The sequence below is a fragment of the Microcaecilia unicolor genome, chromosome 2, assembly GCF_901765095.1.
Source record: "Microcaecilia unicolor chromosome 2, aMicUni1.1, whole genome shotgun sequence".
NCBI classification, from domain to species: domain Eukaryota; kingdom Metazoa; phylum Chordata; class Amphibia; order Gymnophiona; family Siphonopidae; genus Microcaecilia; species Microcaecilia unicolor.
Window position 1 is genome coordinate 136,636,883 of NC_044032.1, and position 18,262 is coordinate 136,655,144.

The following is an 18,262-nucleotide window of genomic DNA, read 5'->3' on the forward strand; positions in this document are numbered from 1 at the left end:
GTGTACAGGAAGGAGGAGAGGAGGGTAGGTGGAGGCGAGTAGTTATGAGTCAAAAGCAATGTTAAAGAGGTGGGCTTTCAGTCTAGATTTAAAGGTGGCCAAGGAAGGGGCAAGACGTATGGGCTCAGGAAGTTTATTCCAGGCGTAGGGTGCAGCAAGACAAAAGGCGTGAAGTCTGGAGTTGGCAGTAGTGGAGAAGGGAACAGATAAGAAGGATTTATCCATGGAGTGGAGTGCACGGGAAGGGGTGTAGGGAAGGACGAGTGTGGAGAGATACTGGGGAGCATCAGAGTGAGTACATTTATAGGTTAGTAGAAGAAGTTTGAACAGGATGCGAAAACGGATAGGGAGCCAGTGAAATGACTTGAGGAGAGGGGTAGTATGAGTAAAGCGACCCTGGCGGAAGATGAGACGGGCAGCAGAGTTTTGAACCGATTGGAGAGGGGAGCGGTGACTAAGTGGGAGGCCAGCAAGAAGCAGATTGCAGTAATCTAAACGAGAGGTGACAAGAGTGTGGTTGAGGTTTTTGGTAGAGTGCTCGGAAAGAAAGGGGCGGATTTTACGGATGTAGTAAAGAAAGAAACGACAGGTCTTGGCGGTCTGCTGGATATGAGCAGAGAAGGAGAGAGGAGAGTCAAAGATGACCCCAAGGTTTCGAGCTGAGGAGACAGGGAGAATGAAAGAACCATTAACAGAAATAGAAAACGGGGGGAGTGGGGAGGTGGGTTTGGGGGGAAAAATGGACGCAAAGAAAAGTACAAATGACTTAACCAACTATCGCCCAGTAGCATCTATCCTGCTGATAACCAAACTTATGGAAGGCGTAGTGAAGAAACAACTCACTAACCACCTAAATAAACACTCAATTCTGCACGAATCGCAATCAGGATTTCGATCGAACTACAGCACAGTACTAGTAACTTTAATGAATAAATTTAAACAAACAATTGCAACCGACAGTAACATACTTCTCTTACAATTTGACATGTCCAGTGCCTTCAACATGGTCAACCATGGCATATTATTACACATCCTGGAATACTTTGGAGTGGGAGGCAATGTTCTTAATTGGTTTAGAGGATTCCTGACAACAAGATCCTATCAAGTACAGTGGGGGAAATAAGTATTTGATCCCTTGCTGATTTTGTAAGTTTGCCCACTGACAAAGACATGAGCAGCCCATAATTGAAGGGTAGGTTATTGGTAACAGTGAGAGATAGCACATCACAAATTAAATCCGGAAAATCACATTGTGGAAAGTATATGAATTTATTTGCATTCTGCAGAGGGAAATAAGTATTTAATCCCTCTGGCAAACAAGACCTAATACTTGGTGGCAAAACCCTTGTTGGCAAGCACAGCGGTCAGACGTCTTCTGTAGTTGATGATGAGGTTTGCACACATGTCAGGAGGAATTTTGGTCCACTCCTCTTTGCAGATCATCTCTAAATCATTAAGAGTTCTGGGCTGTCGCTTGGCAACTCGCAGCTTCAGCTCCCTCCATAAGTTTTCAATGGGATTAAGGTCTGGTGACTGGCTAGGCCACTCCATGACCCTAATGTGCTTCTTCCTGAGCCACTCCTTTGTTGCCTTGGCTGTATGTTTTGGGTCATTGTCGTGCTGGAAGACCCAGCCACGACCCATTTTTAAGGCCCTGGCGGAGGGAAGGAGGTTGTCACTCAGAATTGTACGGTACATGGCCCCATCCATTCTCCCATTGATGCGGTGAAGTAGTCCTGTGCCCTTAGCAGAGAAACACCCCCAAAACATAACATTTCCACCTCCATGCTTGACAGTGGGGACGGTGTTCTTTGGGTCATAGGCAGCATTTCTCTTCCTCCAAACACGGCGAGTTGAGTTCATGCCAAAGAGCTCAATTTTTGTCTCATCTGACCACAGCACCTTCTCCCAATCACTCTCGGCATCATCCAGATGTTCACTGGCAAACTTCAGACGGGCCGTCACATGTGCCTTCCGGAGCAGGGGGACCTTGCGGGCACTGCAGGATTGCAATCCGTTATGTCGTAATGTGTTACCAATGGTTTTCGTGGTGACAGTGGTCCCAGCTGCCTTGAGATCATTGACAAGTTCCCCCCTTGTAGTTGTAGGCTGATTTCTAACCTTCCTCATGATCAAGGATACCCCACGAGGTGAGATTTTGCGTGGAGCCCCAGATCTTTGTCGATTGACAGTCATTTTGTACTTCTTCCATTTTCTTACTATGGCACCAACAGTTGTCTCCTTCTCGCCCAGCGTCTTACTGATGGTTTTGTAGCCCATTCCAGCCTTGTGCAGGTGTATGATCTTGTCCCTGACATCCTTAGACAGCTCCTTGCTCTTGGCCATTTTGTAGAGGTTAGAGTCTGACTGATTCACTGAGTCTGTGGACAGGTGTCTTTCATACAGGTGACCATTGCCGACAGCTGTCTGTCATGCAGGTAACGAGTTGATTTGGAGCATCTACCTGGTCTGTAGGGGCCAGATCTCTTACTGGTTGGTGGGGGATCAAATACTTATTTCCCTCTGCAGAATGCAAATAAATTCATATACTTTCCACAATGTGATTTTCCGGATTTAATTTGTGATGTGCTATCTCTCACTGTTACCAATAACCTACCCTTCAATTATGGGCTGCTCATGTCTTTGTCAGTGGGCAAACTTACAAAATCAGCAAGGGATCAAATACTTATTTCCCCCACTGTAACAACTAATGCGGAGATATCAGACCCATGGATACCCGAATGCGGGGTTCCCCAAGGATCCCCCCTATCACCAACCCTCTTTAACCTAATGATGACACCACTAGCCAAGCTATTAAACAATCAAAACCTCAACCCATACATACTGTATTTGCAGACTATGTCACGATTTACAACCCATTCAAACATGACCTAAAGAAAATCTCTAAAGAAATCAACCAAAGCTTCCAAATCATGCACTCATGGGCGGATGCATTTCAACTAAAACTCAATGCAGAAAAAAACACAATGTCTTATAATCACCTCACAACACAAATAAATTCACTACCATAACCACCCCAAACGTCTCCCTCCCCATCTCAAACAATTTGAAAATTCTGAGTGTCACCATTGACCAAACTCTTACACTTGAAAACCACGTGAAGAATACAACTAAGAAAATGTTCCATTCCATGTGGAAACTCAAAAGAGTAAAACCTTTTTTCCCAAGGGCCATTTTCCGGAACCTGGTACAGTCAATGGTATTAAGACACCTGGACTATTGCAATGCCCTTTATGTTGGCTGTAAAGAACAACCCATCAAAAAACTTCAAACAGCCCAGGATACCGCAGCTAGACTCATATTTGGGAAAACAAAATATGAAAGTGCAAAACCCCTGAGAAAGAAATTACACTGGCTCTCACTAAAAGAATGTACCACGTTCAAGATCTGCACGATTGTTCATAAAATCATTTATGGAGATGCCCCAACCTACATGCTAGACCTAATAGACCTACCACCCAGAAACGCTAAAAAATCTTCCTGCACCTTTCTCAACTTACACTTCCCCAGTTGTAAAGGATTAAAATACAAACTAACACACGCGGCCAGCTTTTCTTATATGGGCACACAGCTGTGGAATGCACTTCCAACTCACTTGAGAACGATCAATGAACTAACTATCTTCCGTAAATCTCTGAAGACTTACTTCTTTGACAAAGCCTACCATGAGAACCCATAGCTAACTATAACACAACACCTTCCAACTTGAGTCAGAATATATCTCTCTACAACTGCTTGATCAAATCCTCTTGTCTTCCTTGACTTCTTTGTAACACCAAATCTATACCTCTTTGCAACACCAAATATATATTTCATCCTGGTATGGCGATGCCACAACAGGTCTTTGTAAGCCACATTGAGCCTGCAAATAGGTGGGAAAATGTGGGCTACAAGTGAAATAAATAAATAAATAAATAAGTGGATATTATATAGTATCTTCTGCTCAAAAGCTTGCACAGCAAACCTATTGCTCTCTTATCAGCTTCCTGAAACTCAGAAAATTGCTGAACATCACTCTGTACATCAAGCTTGTACATAGTAACATAGTCTATGATGGCAGATAAAGACCTGTGTAATTCATCCAGTATGCCTGTCATGAAACACCTAGTTACCTGCCTGGGGTTTCCCTTTGGCCACTTAGAGGGTCTATCCCCAACACAGCTCAGGTCTGCCTGCACCTGTCACTTGTGTTCTACACTAGCACCCTTCTCCCACCGACTGGGTCCCAACTGCCTCTGGGTGAGTTCCCTACTCTCAAATTATCCCCAGTGATTTCTAGGTTACTGAAGCCACACTCCCAGTGGTCCCACAGTTCCAAGAAAGCACTCACAAATCAGGTGGTCCAAGATGGCGCTGTGACCGGACGCACCTGAGTTTGCTGCCGAAGAGACTCTGGTGTTCTCTGCTGATTTCGCTGCCTTTGAGGTCTCCTAGATGGGGAAACGAAGGGGGAAAGTCAGGGAGCATTCCTCGGCTCCTGGGGCGTCCTTAGCGTTGCGACAGACGACCCTGCAGTTTCCTAGACAGCAGCCGGGACCTCGGGGAACTTCGACCCCTTCTGCCGCTCTCGACGTGTCAGCGTCAGTTGAGAGCGCTAACGGGGCTTCCCTGAGCCCCGTAGAGCGCATTGCTCCGCCTCAACCCGGAAGGGAATTACTGACAGCCCAAGCAGGAACGGCGAACGGCGACGCTCAGCCCAACCTCCTCGAGGAAAGGTCTGCGGTGATAGAACACGACTCCCAACCTAGAGAAGCACTTTTTCAAGCAGCCATACAGGTACTTCCACTGGATACCGTTGCAAAACTATCTCAGGTTGGAGAACAGGCTCAATCCCTTCCTGGAATTTCTGGTGTGGTAAGACCTGCAATTGTGACCTTAGAGTCACTATGGGACATGGTACATGATATTCAAATCTCCATGCAACCTACTTTAAAAAAGAATACTGAAAATATAAGAACTCTTTCTGAAGCTGCGTTACTCCAAGCACAGGTAGCTGCACAACAGGCCACTAAAATGGAAAATTTGAATATTAAATTGCAAGAGATGGGAAGTTTAGAGAATGCTTTGGTTAAAGATAATATTTTTCTTCATAAACGGACTGAATACCTTGAGAACCAGATTCGTAGGCTTAACCTTAGGTTCCTAAACTTCCCTAAGTCTCCTTTAATTTCACCTCTTGAAATGGTCAAGAAATATATCGTGGACATTCTTGGAATGGACAAGGACTCATTGCCCCCCATAACAAGGGCCTATTATATCTGGAACCCACAGGGAGACGGTCGAAATCTCCCAAAGGTGGGGGATGAAATGAATTTAACTTCATTCCTTGAGAGCTCACTGGAGATAATTACACAGAGGTCTACTATGCTTGTTACCTTTGTACTGGAGCCTGATCGCAATGCTATATTGAGACTTTCTTTAAGACACTTAGAAAACTTGTTTATGGGTTCAAAGGTTCGCGTTTTTCCTGACCTTTCAAGGCCCACTCAGGCTAGACGCAGGGCTTTTTTAGAACTGCGTCCTAGAGTGTTGGCATTGGGGTTTAACTTTGTATTACGTTTTCCTTGTATATGTAATTTGATGCTTGAGGGTAGTCAGTTTCAGTTTGTAGACCCTAAACAGTTAAAGGAATTTCTTGATGCTAGAGTAGATACGAATGCTATGTGCCCCCCATAAATAGCAGGCTGGGATCAGTAACCCCGAGATATGCAAAGGGAGGTTTTTCTTTTTTATTGCTGTTTGTAATATAAATTCTTGTATCTTGGTACCAATTTCTTAAATTGTGGACGAACAGGCCTTAATTTTATTCTTAGTTTTGTTATTTCCTTTTCAATGCCTAATGCATATTCATAATTTGTTGTCAAATAATGATTAATATTAATAAAATAAAATTGAAAAAAAAAAAAGAAAGCACTCACAAATCCAACACACAAACCACCAGCCCAGAGAGCAAGTCAACAAACAAAATTGTTTATTGTCTTAAACATTGAACAAAAAATAGTGCAATCAGCAAAAAATAACATGCAACTGAAATATGGATCACTTATAACACTAACTAAACATTTTCATACTGGCTAAACAGTACCTGGGAAGATCAGGACATATAATTCACAGAGCCTCAGCAAAGAGGTCTGTCTCTCTTTCTCTCAGGCTGAAAACTGAAGCAACAACCAGCAACACTTGCTGGGTAATTTCAAACTCCAGGCCAATCAGAGCTCATTCAACAAGTTTTAAAAGTATACTGCTCACAGTGCTATAGATTCCCTTCTTCACTAACTGCTCTACACAATGTGCCATAGTAACAGTTAATGAGTGGAAACTATCTCAAAGGTAACTGTTAGACAAAGTCCAACCCATTTCCACATTTAGCATTTAGAATGGGAATTAGTATATGCTGTTGACCTATGGGCTGTTCTCCTGTGCTAATTCCCATGCTACCTGCTTAGTACAATAAATAGGGCCCTTTATCAATTCTAGCTCATCTTTTGTAGGACTTTGTCCATCATCTATAAGAAACGGTAAATAATCATAATATAGGGCCTCTTTTATCAAACCGTGCTAGCAGTTCCCATGCGGCAATTTTGACTGAGCCCATTCAAATTGGATGACTTTGTCGGCATTGCTGAACCAAGAGCCGCTAGCGTGGCTTGATAAAAGAGGCCCAAAGTTAGCAGACCTAATTAATGAATTACTGCAAATATTATACATGAGGAAAATCTCTACTTGGTCACTGAGCCTCACAGACTAAGTGATAGATCCATAGGATTTTCTCAGTGGATCATCAATTTCATACAATTGACCATAGAGCAAAATTTCATACAACATTGCAACAGAAACATTTCACATAAAGAGAAAAAAACAGCTTATGAAGGTATTTTTGCTTGTGAGCTATCTACACATTTGCCATTAATGAGTTGTTCTAAAGATAAAAAAAAATCAGGGTTATCAGAATTAGGTGCATAAATATTTGACTTTGATAAATATTTATGCACCTAATTCTGATAACCTTGATTTTTTTTTTAATCTTTAGCTGATCTACTTGCAGAGGAAGGTAATACTCCTTGTATTTTAGGGGGTGATTTTAATTTAATACTTAATCCTACTATAGATAGGAAATCTAACTATTCTTATAAATCTCCAAAAGCTTTACAAAATCTTCAGGACTTAATGTCACAATTTAAACTCTGTGATATATGGCGACTTACATACTTAACAGAACTTGATTATACGTTTTTTTTCAAATCCTCATAACTCCTACTCTAGAATTGATTATTTTCTAATTTCTTCTTCCCTAATATCTAATGTACACAATACTAGTATTGGTAATATTTTGCTATCTGATCATTCTCATATCTCACTTCAAATTCAAATGGGTCAAACTTCAACAAATAATCCTCGTTGGAGATTTAACCCCATATTATTAACTAACCCAGAATTCATAGAAAAAAATTTCAGAAGAAATAGAAGAATAATTCTGTTTTAATTCACCTAGCCATACCTCTTGGCACAACTTCTGGGATGCTTTCAAAGCTTTTATCAGAGGTGCTATAATTACTTTTGTTGCTACTAGTAATAAAAAAATAAAGAAATCTTGTCATTAGAAAAAAAAATAAAAATATTGGAGTCTGCACACATTCATGATACCTCTAATGTAGCCATATTAGAAGAACTCAAATTAGTAAAACTTAAATACAATTCCATATTAGGCTCTAAAGCTAGTAAGGAAATATTTAGTAAAAATGCTCAATACTACTATGAAGGGAATAAAGCAGGTCATCTGCTTGCTAATTATATAAAATCTTGTAAAGAAAAGAATACTATAGCACTAATAAAGGATGAGAACAATATTTTTTAACCGATAACTCTGATATTGCTAACAGATTCCAATCTTTTTATAAAAATCTATATACATCTAATTTTGTTAAAGAACCAACCAAATATGATTTTTTAGAAAAATTAGAACACCCTATTATCTCAACAGAAGATAACGAACTACTCTCAAAAATAATCACAACTGTTGATATCAATGATGCCATCCAAAACATGGTGACAAAAAAAACCCCAGGACCTGATGGTTTACCTATAGAGTTTTACTCTGCCTTTCAAACTCTTTTGTCTCCCATAATATGTGATTACTATCAAACATATAAACGGCGAGTGACCGTACTCACTGCAAATGCGCAGTAGAGACTTCTCTCTCTGTCCCGCCCCTGCGTCAATACGTGATGACGGGGGGGGGGGGCCGGACAGAGAGGGAAACTGCGCCGCCGACGTTCCTACCGCTCCCCCCCCACTCGGAGTCGCCGCCGCCACCCCTCCACCCGGCCCGGGCCCTCTCTTCACTTCTGAACTTACAGATCCATTCGTCGAACGCAGCAACGCACATCAGCTGAGCTGCCCCTTCCTTCTCTGCCTGTGTGTGACCCGCCCTCGCTGACGTTACGTCACAGGAGGGCGGGGCCACAGGCAAAGAAGGAAGGGCTCACTGCAGCTCAGCTGATGTGCGTTGCTGCGTTCGGCGAATGGATCTGTAAGTTCAGAAGGGAAGAGAGGGCCCGGGCCGGGTGGAGGGGTGGCGGCGGCGACTCTGAGTGGGGGGGGGAGCGGTAGCAACGTCGGCGGCGCACATCAGCTGAGCTGCAGTGAGCCCTTCCTTCTTTGCCTGTGGCCCCGCCCTCCTGTGATGTAACATCAGCGAGGGCGGGACACACACAGGCAGAGAAGGAAGGGGCAGCTCAGCTGATGTGCGTTGCTGCGTTCGGCGAATGGATCTGTAAGTTCAGAAGTGAAGAGAGGGCCCGGGCCAGGTGGAGGGGTGGCGGCGACGACTTCGAGGGGGGGGAGCGGTGGCGACTTCGCGGGGAGGAGGGGAGCGGTGGTGACCGCGGGGGGAGGAAAACCTCAATACCAGCCCGTTTTTACGGGCTCAACGGCTAGTAATCATATGTTAGAAACAGGTATCATCAGAGGCTCTTTTACTGAAGCTGTCATCATTGTCCTTCTGAAACCAGATAAAGATCCTTCTTTAGTACAAAATTATAGACCTCTTTCTTTATTTAATTTAGATGCCAAAATATTTGCTAAAATACTTTCTGAAAGATTACAGAACATTCTACCCAAAATAAGTCATGCAGATCAAACTGGTTTCATGCATGGTAGATCTTCATCTGACAATACCAGACTCTTTTCCAATATATTAGTGCACGCCCAAGAACATCTCAATCCATTGGTTGCAATAGGTCTAGACGCTGAAAAGGCATTTGACTGTGTTGAGTGGCCATATCTTTTCTAAGTTCTATTAAATCTTCTATTAAACTAATACAGATCTTATATTCGTCTCCTACTACATATATACAAATAAATGATGTTATATCTAAACCTTTTAATCCAACTAGAGGTACTAGACAGAGTTGCCCTTTATCTCCCTTATTATTTAATATAGTGCTTGAACCTTTGTTATTAGCCATTCATCAAAATCCTCTCATCCAGGGTGTAAGGATTGATCAACAAAACTTTAAGTTAGCTGCATACGCTGATAATGTACTCATTTTCACATCACATGCCTCAATTCTACTCTTATTAAAGGTAATATCAAAATATTCCGAGATCTCTGGATATAAATTAAATACTACAAAAACAGAACTACTACCTATAAATTGTGTACATTTAAAGCATGAAATTCAGCAACATAACTTTCAGTGGAATGAAAATCAAATTAAATATTTAGGAGTTTTGTTTGACCCAACTATAGAGGATACTCTTAACCTTAACTCTACTAATATAATTAAAATAACTGAAAACCTAACACAAAAATGGTCACCATTAAGACTTAATTGGTGGGGTAGACTTGAAACTATAAAAATGATGATTGTACCAAAAATCAACTACACTCTCAGCATGTTACCAATATTACTAAAATCAACAATTTATAAAAATAATTGAATCATAAATTAACAAAATTTTTATGGGCAAACAAGACGGCAAGAATAGCCATAAAGAAATTAAAAGCTAGTCCAACAAATGGTGGAGTAAATTTTCCTAGTTATAATGACTATCACATGTCTTTTCTCCTGAAACAAAATTCAATATTTATGCCCAAAGAGGAACTACTTAATTACCCTTCTTGGTTCTATATAGAAACTCATAAAGGCACATCTTTATGTTTATATTACCTTCCATGGTCTCAATATACTAAGTTAAATAAAAATGTTTTGTTTATAACTCTTAATACTGTATTCAATGAACTTGACACTCTTGTTAAAAAGCCATTAAGGCATTCCCATATTTACCCCAATATGGAACAATCCTACCCATAAAATCAACAAAACTTGTATAAACTGGCCTCTGTGGAAAAAAGCCAGCATATGGTCATTAAATGGTATTATAAAAAACAAAACCTGGGTTCCCTTCTCACAGCTATGCTTGAAATTTGGTATTCCTAATACCCACCACTATAAATGGATACAACTTAAGCACTGCATAACTGCTACTACTGACATTACTAAACTTTCTACTGATCCTCCTAGTTATTGGCAAATTGGTAGAACTTTAATGTTATGTAAAGGAGCTGCCTCCAAATGGTACAAAATATTTCAACAAGCAAAATTCAAAGCACCTACTAATATTATGGAATCCTTGGAACATGATTTAAATCTTCAACTGAATGAACAACTATGGAATAAATTTTGGTTTAGAACTACACATACTACTAGATCTGCATCTACATCGCAATCCATCTTTTACTTGGCACATAGAGCTCTCTGGACTCCAAGTAAAATTGCCAAACTAAAAACATCAGTTCCTAAAAACAACACGGAAAAATGCTGGTCATGTAATAAAGATAAAGGAACTCTTAAACATATTATTTACTCCTGTACTTTTATACAAGAAAAAAAAAAACAAACAAAAAAAAAACAAAAAGGCACACAACTGCTTACATCTTTTATACAAGAATACTGGAGATCAATATGGAACACCATATCAGCTACATTGAAGATACCAGTGTCCTTCTCATATAAAATAGCCATATTAGGATCATTAGCTATATATTGCCCACTGGATAAATATCAATCACAAATTTTGGATATACTTCTCCAAACAGCATTAAGAATACTTTTCTTCTGCTGGAAAAACTTATCCAAGGCAACCTACTTAACGCGGTGGAATTCAGTATGTATACTTGCCAAATATGAATATACAGCGGCTGAGAAGTATAAGTCAATTACCAAATACAGGAAAATATGGTCTCCCCTTCAAGATCAAATATGTAGTACTCTTGTGTAGATATGTTCTCTTAACTATCTGTTCTCACGATATGTCTATCTAACCATCGTTACAAATCTGTAACCATAATAATTGATATCTTTATCTTGTATCAGATATGTATATTATTTGATGCTCAGTTTATTGTTCATATTTGTATTCTGGCTAACATTTTAGCTATTTGTGTTTTGTTTCATTGATAAAATTAAATAAAAATATTGGAACTAAAAAAATGAGTTGTTTTGCATGAATTTGAACACAGTTTTGCATGTAGTGAAGTATTTTGAAAGTTTACAAATTTTCAGTGCAGAAAATGTCAGAAACAGGGTTTTCATGCTAAAATCCCTAACAGGACATGTTATCACAAATAAAATGCACCATTCTAGGTTTTGGCCTGCTGGACCTCATTTGCAAAAATTTCCATAAAATGGTATATCAGCCTCTATTTTAAAGTCAATGAGGCACATTTATCAACTTTTGGTACAATTAACATCCACTCAACATTGGAAAACACTGGTAAAAATGGTGTAGGGCATACAAAGACTATACAAAGAGATTTAAGAAATGCCAGGCTTCTGTGCGGTACAATAACATATGAGGAAATACATTACTCTATATTAGAACTAGAACCAATTTTGCACTGAGAACACTAGAAAAACTTTAATAAAATTAATCTTTCCTTTCTCTCGTACAACTTTAGGAGGTGATATGATATTTGTTGACAGTTTGGGGACTGTATAAATATTGATGAATAATTCATAAATTATAACATATCTTAATTACTGCAAGGAAGCTAACAGCAGGAGGTTAAGATGACACCTTTTTTTTTCCTACTATGACATTACACTGAGAATCCTACTCACTTGATTCAAAGAAATACTAATGACAATATTTTAACCTAATATATATTTAGATATAATTAGTCATAGAGACTGTTTACATGGTAATTTGCAACTTTTCGGTTGCCAGTGTTCTTTTCAAATGTCTCAATGCAAATTCAAATAGAGGCTAACTAGAAAACCCCACCACAGAGGTTGCAATAGTTCAGGTACATAGTATCCTTGGGGCCTACAAGCTCATGGAATAGGTGTAATGCTATAACAGTGCATCTATATTTGTGTGCCTATTATATCAAAGAAAGAAGATGCCTACTTTCTTTTATAGAATAACAGGTGAAATATGCACCTATAATTTAGAGCTGGTGTACATGCTTGCACCTAAATGTCAACACTTTGCATATAACTTCTACTATTCTATAAGTTATGTGTGTGAGAGTCCTATTCATGCTTTTCCCAGACTCCACTTATCTGTATGCTACCTGTAAAATCCACATTACGCAACATAAGCACATATTTAAAACGCATAGGCATATTGTGCATTTACATATAAATGTTAACGTTAATTTTATGAGACTACACAAAGCAGACTGTCAAGGGCCAATCATGCACCAGAAATAAAGCAGAGACATTGATTATGCAGTCTCCACATATGATTACTCTTCCCAACCCAATTCAACCATAGGCACGGTTAGTTTGTCGTATTGTTGATGAGGGAGGGGACCAATTTAGTACTAAGATCCAGAGCATTTGGGAAGCATAGGGCAGAATTATTCCATGCCCTCTGAATCTACACCTAAAAATTGTACAAATTGTAGTTAAGCTCTGGAAATCTTTGTCATAAAATGTGGTAATGGCGACACGCTATGTAAGATTAGCAGGCATACATTTAAGCAGATTTAAAACAAGGAATGACAATATCATTTCATGTCGTACAGCAGTCGTGTAGAGAAAAAATTCTCAGGTGGGGGGCAAAGTAATTTTTTACATTACTCAACAGAACTTTCTATGAGGCAGGTAATAATAGGAAGGATGATGCAGATAAGAATCCAAGGGGGAGGGATGAACCCTCTTGTCACCGCCTCCCAACATCCATGTCATTTGCAATATATTTTTTAGCACAGTGGTTCTCTAACCTGTCCTGGCAGACCACCAGCTAATCAGGTTTTCAGAGTATCCCATATGAATATGCAAGAGACAGATTTGCATGCCTGTCAGATCCATTATATGCAAATCTCTCTCATACACATTCATTATACTTTTTTTTTTTTACATAACTATGGAAGTAATATTCTTAACTCACATAATTTTAATTGTACTACAAATATCAAATACAAAACCATCTCTGTATTAAACAATAAAACAAAGTTTTGCTAATCCAATTTCACCAATATTTGTATATTATTATAATATACATCCAATATTTGTATAGTATTGTAGTTTCAACCTCTGAAGACGCAATAGCGAAATATGGACCATGTTGGGTTGTCAACAACAGGCTGATGACATTAAGCTACATTGGAGCAAGGATCTGGCAGTTTAGCTTTTGGACAATGACATTGTGGAAGCCGAAAGTTGGAAAGAAATATAGTGGATGGTATCACAGTTGAAGACTGATGATGGTGGTTTACAAATAAGATTCAAAATTCTTACTACAATTGTAGATAAGTTGACACAGTAACGGAGTTGCAATTTGAGAGTGGATATAAAGACTGTGTACGCTTGAACAACTGATAGTTTGGAATCCACAAGTGACATTGGAAAGCAGTGGTGTTCCTAGGGGGGCTGACACCCGGGGCGGATCGCCGATGCGCCCCGCCCCCCGGGTGCAGCGCCCCCCCCGGAACAGCGCGACGCCCCTCTCCAGCGAAAGAACCCCCCCCGGGTGCACGCCGCTGGGGGGGGAGGTGCCACGCGCCTGCCGGCTCTTCGTTTTCATGCTCCCTCTGCACCAGGAACAGGAAGTAACCTGTTCCGGGGCAAATGGAGCATGAAAACAAAGAGCCGACAGGCGTGTGGCACCCCCCCCCCAGCAGCGTGCACCTGGGGCAGACTGCCCCCACCACACCCCCCCTTGGTACGCCACTGTTGGAAAGTATCCTAAATTATAAGAGGTGTAACTGAATTAGGAAAGCTAGCAGGAGAATTTTTGAAAGAGAAGAGCGCCCATCTTCCAACACAAATTGGGAGATGGACATCCATCTCGCAAGGTCGCCCAAATCGGCATAATTGAAAGTCAATTTTGGGCGCCCTCAACTGCTTTCCATCATGGGGACGACCAAAGTTCATGGGGGCATGTCAGCAGTGTAGCGAAGGTGGGACTGGGGCGTGCTAAGAAGATGGACGTCCTCAGCCGATAATGGAAAAAGAAGGGCCTTCCTGACAAACACTTGGCCAACTTTACTTGGTTCATTTTTCTCATGACCAAGCAACAAAAAGGTGCCCGAAATGACCAGATGACCACCAGAGGGAATCGGGGATGACGTCCCCTTACTCCCCCAGTGGTCACTAACCCCCTCCCACCCTCAAAAAAATCTTTAAAAATACTTTTTTGCCAGCCTTTATGCCAGCCTCAAATGCCATACTCAGGTCCATTGCAGTATGCAGGTACCTGGAGCAGTTGTAGTTGGTGCAGTGTACTTCAGGCAGGCGGACCCAGGCCCATCCCCCTCCTACCTGTTACACTTCTGGTGGTAAATGTGAGCCCTCCAAAACCTACCGGAAACCCACTGTACCCACATGTAGGTGTCCCCCTTCATCCCTAAGTGCTATGGTAGTGGTGTACAGTTGTGGGGTTTGGGGTGGGGGGGGGTTGGGGGGCTCAGCACCCAAAGTAAGGGAGCTATGCACCTGGGACCTTTTTCAGAAGTCCACTGCAGTGCTCCCTAGGGTGCCCGGTTGGTTTCCTGGCATGTCAGGGGGACCAGTGCACTATGAATGCTGGCTCCTCCCACGACCAAATGGCTTGGATTTGGTCATTTTTGAGATGAGCGTCCTTGGTTTCCATTATCGCCGAAAACTGGGGATGACCATCTCAAAAACGACCTAAGGATGAGCATCTCTAAGGTCGACCTAAATTTCATGATTTGGGCGTTCCTGACCGTATTATCGAAATGAAAGATGGACGCCCATCTTGTTTCGATAATACAGGTTACCCCGCCCCTTTAAGGGGCCTCCTGCGAGGATGCCCTCATGAAAACTTGGGCGCCCTGTTCGATTATGCCCCACCACGTGTTTTATTGTTTAATACAGTGACGGTTTTGTATTTGATATTTGTAGTAAAATAAAAATATATGAGTTAAGACTATTACTTCCATAGTTATGTAAAAAAAAAAGTATATTTATATGGAATAACTATAGTGGAATTAAATGAACCTTGATTGTGTACTAGTTATGCATATTCATGAGGGATATCCTGAAAGCCCAAGTGGCTGGTGGTCCCCCAGGACAGGTTTGAGAACCCTGTTCTAGCAAACACCTGAAAAAAAGACAAGTAAAAAACTGAAAACAAAATCAATACAATTTTGTGACAATTCTACCTGCAGCCATTGTGACTGGTCACTACGACCAGAGGTCCAAGCATTCACTTTGCCCTGTTTATCTAGCCGGGCTTTCCTTGGCTCCCAAGCAAACATGTCCATGTTCAGAGTTCTGAAGATGCTAGAGGCAGTAATCTGATAATCCTGTATATGTCCTGACTTCATCCCTAAAGGTTCAGAGCAACCTGCAAACACAAATAAAAATGTCAACAGTGCACTAAGGACAGGATTTGCTGAGCAAGAGAAGTGCATCCAAAATTTATATAGGATATGTAGGTTAGAAACAACTATTTAGGTTTGTGCATGCAAAACTGCAATACTATTTTATAAAAATCTTGCTAAACACAGAGCCTTTTATAAAATGCATACAGAGCTGAAAAAATACTAATTCTGTATATAGTGCTCATAATTGTATGCATAAATTTGAATTCCCTCATTGGCTTTCTGCATTTGATGTACCTGATAAAGGTGTTACTATGAGTTTATGTCTCCACAGCAAGTTTTTCTTTATATTCTTTTTTAGCCTTCATTATCAATGCTTTGCATCTAACTTGACAGTGCTTATGTTGCTTCTTATTTTCATCATTTGGATCCTTTTTCCATTCTTTGAAGGATACTCTTTTGGTAGTAATAGCCTTTTTCACTTCACCTTTGAACCATGCTGGCTATTTGCTCTTCTTTCCACCTTTGATAAAACATGGAATGCATCTGCTCTGGGCTTCTACGATGGTACTTTTAAACAACGTGTATGCCGTCTTTAAAGTCTTATCCTTTGCATTCAACACTTTTAACTTCTTTTTAACCATTTTCCTCATTTTGTCATAGTCACCCTTTCGAAAATTAAATGCTGGTACAGTAGATTTCCTTAATGACTTTACTCCAGATATCAGCTCAAATTTTGCTTAAAGATTAATCATACACAACTACATATATAATAAAACACACCTCCAACATTCTGAAGCTGACTGCATGACTGAGGCATTCCTGCTCTCTGTATCCATCTCCTGAATTGACATCATGTACTTCCGGGTTCGTCACAAGCAGAAGTGACCAACCACATGAGGTTTCTCGGCTTCAGAATGTTGGAGGTGCATTCTACTAAAATAGGATTGGTCAGCTCTTTGAAGCACAGCCAGAGCTCAGCGGCCTGCACAGTAACGCTCAGACACCAGAGAGAGAGAGGGGGACGGGGCTGACACCAGAGAGGGAGGGGAGGTTTCTCTGTCACACACACACACTCTCTCTCTCACAGAAATAGTTGGTACAGTTGTAGTGGAAACAGGTGTTGTCACCAACAGGGTTTCAGAGGGTGTAGTGCTGCTCGCATTCCATGTCTCTACCTAGTCATCCCTAGATGTCTGCTTTACTGGTGGACCTCTGAAAGCTTCACCAAGGGTTGACTGTTCTCTCAGAGCCATCTCTTAGCTTTTCTGCTGTACTACTACTACTAAACATTTCTAAAGCGCTACTAGGGTTACGCAGCGCTGTACAATTTACATAGAGGGACAGTCCCTGCTCAAAGAGCTTACAATCTAGTAGACAAGTGAACGGTCAAATTGGGGCAGTCTGGATTTACTGACGGTACGAGTTAGGTGCCGAACGCAGCAATGAAGAGGTGGGTTTTAAGCAGAGACTTGAAGATGGGCAGGGAGGGGGCTGCTGTTCAGCTCTTCCTTTCTCTTATAGATTTCTGAGGCCGTGTTCTCCACTCCTTTGGGTCAACTAATAGACCTAAAGGCTGGCCAAGACACTGTAGTACTGGTGACCAGGAGGATACCCTTCCACTCTAATTCTCTGCCCTTTTCTGGGCCTCTGGCATAGGTTCAGTGGATGCAGTTGGAACTCCTTCAGTGGTGTGTAAAGCTGGGTCACCACTGGCAGTTCAGTAGGGGTGCTGCTATGGTACCAACTCTATCCTGGGCCTTGATGGAGCTTTTGAGCAGAAGAGCCACCCCCTCCTTGGTACTCAATCCATTGGTCTTCCAAGTGACATTGTTGGTGACCTCCTGGCTTGAGCCACTTGTTATTGATATTGCTGGCTTTTTGACTTGTTTTACCATCTCATTCCAGGAGAATGGTCTGATCCAATTTGGGAGTCTAATGATTTGTAGGACTCAAAGAAGGAATCTTTAAAATATCTACAGAAAAGGACTATTGGTACAAGTGCTTGCCCTCATAGACACCTCCGGCACTGAGCTCAGACCATCAGGTCTCGCTGTTTGATACCTAGTGAAATTTTCAGCTTATCTCCTCTTAAGGCTTCTTTTCTCAATTTTAATTTTGTTCTTCAGGCACTGAAGGGGTGGTCATGCAGGGTTTGTGGGTTGATTAGGCCTACTTTGTCTTCCTCTGGTGCTCTCCTCTTCATTTTCTCTGGGTGCTTCTCTCAATTGCATTGGTCCTACAGGGGATCACTTGACATGCACTGGTGTTTTCTGATTGGGTGGAAAAAATGTTGCACTGACATCACTCTCTTTCTGCACAAACTCCTTACATTTTATTTATTTATTTATTAGGCTTTATCGCTTTTTGAAGGAATTCACTCAAGGTGGTATACAGTAAGAATAAATCAAATATAAGCAATAGACAATTACAGCAATAAAA

The 18,262-nt window shown here is 41.1% G+C and overlaps 1 protein-coding gene across 1 annotated transcript in view; it reads right to left on the reverse strand.

The window, feature by feature from the left end:
- The window catches only part of EDIL3 (EGF like repeats and discoidin domains 3), a 346,239-nt gene that overhangs the window by 60,577 nt on the left and 267,400 nt on the right, over positions 1–18,262 (reverse strand). The window contains exon 7 of the mRNA XM_030193358.1: positions 15,659–15,843. Coding sequence (XP_030049218.1) covers positions 15,659–15,843 — 185 coding nt within the window. The remainder of the gene's footprint in view (positions 1–15,658; positions 15,844–18,262) is intronic.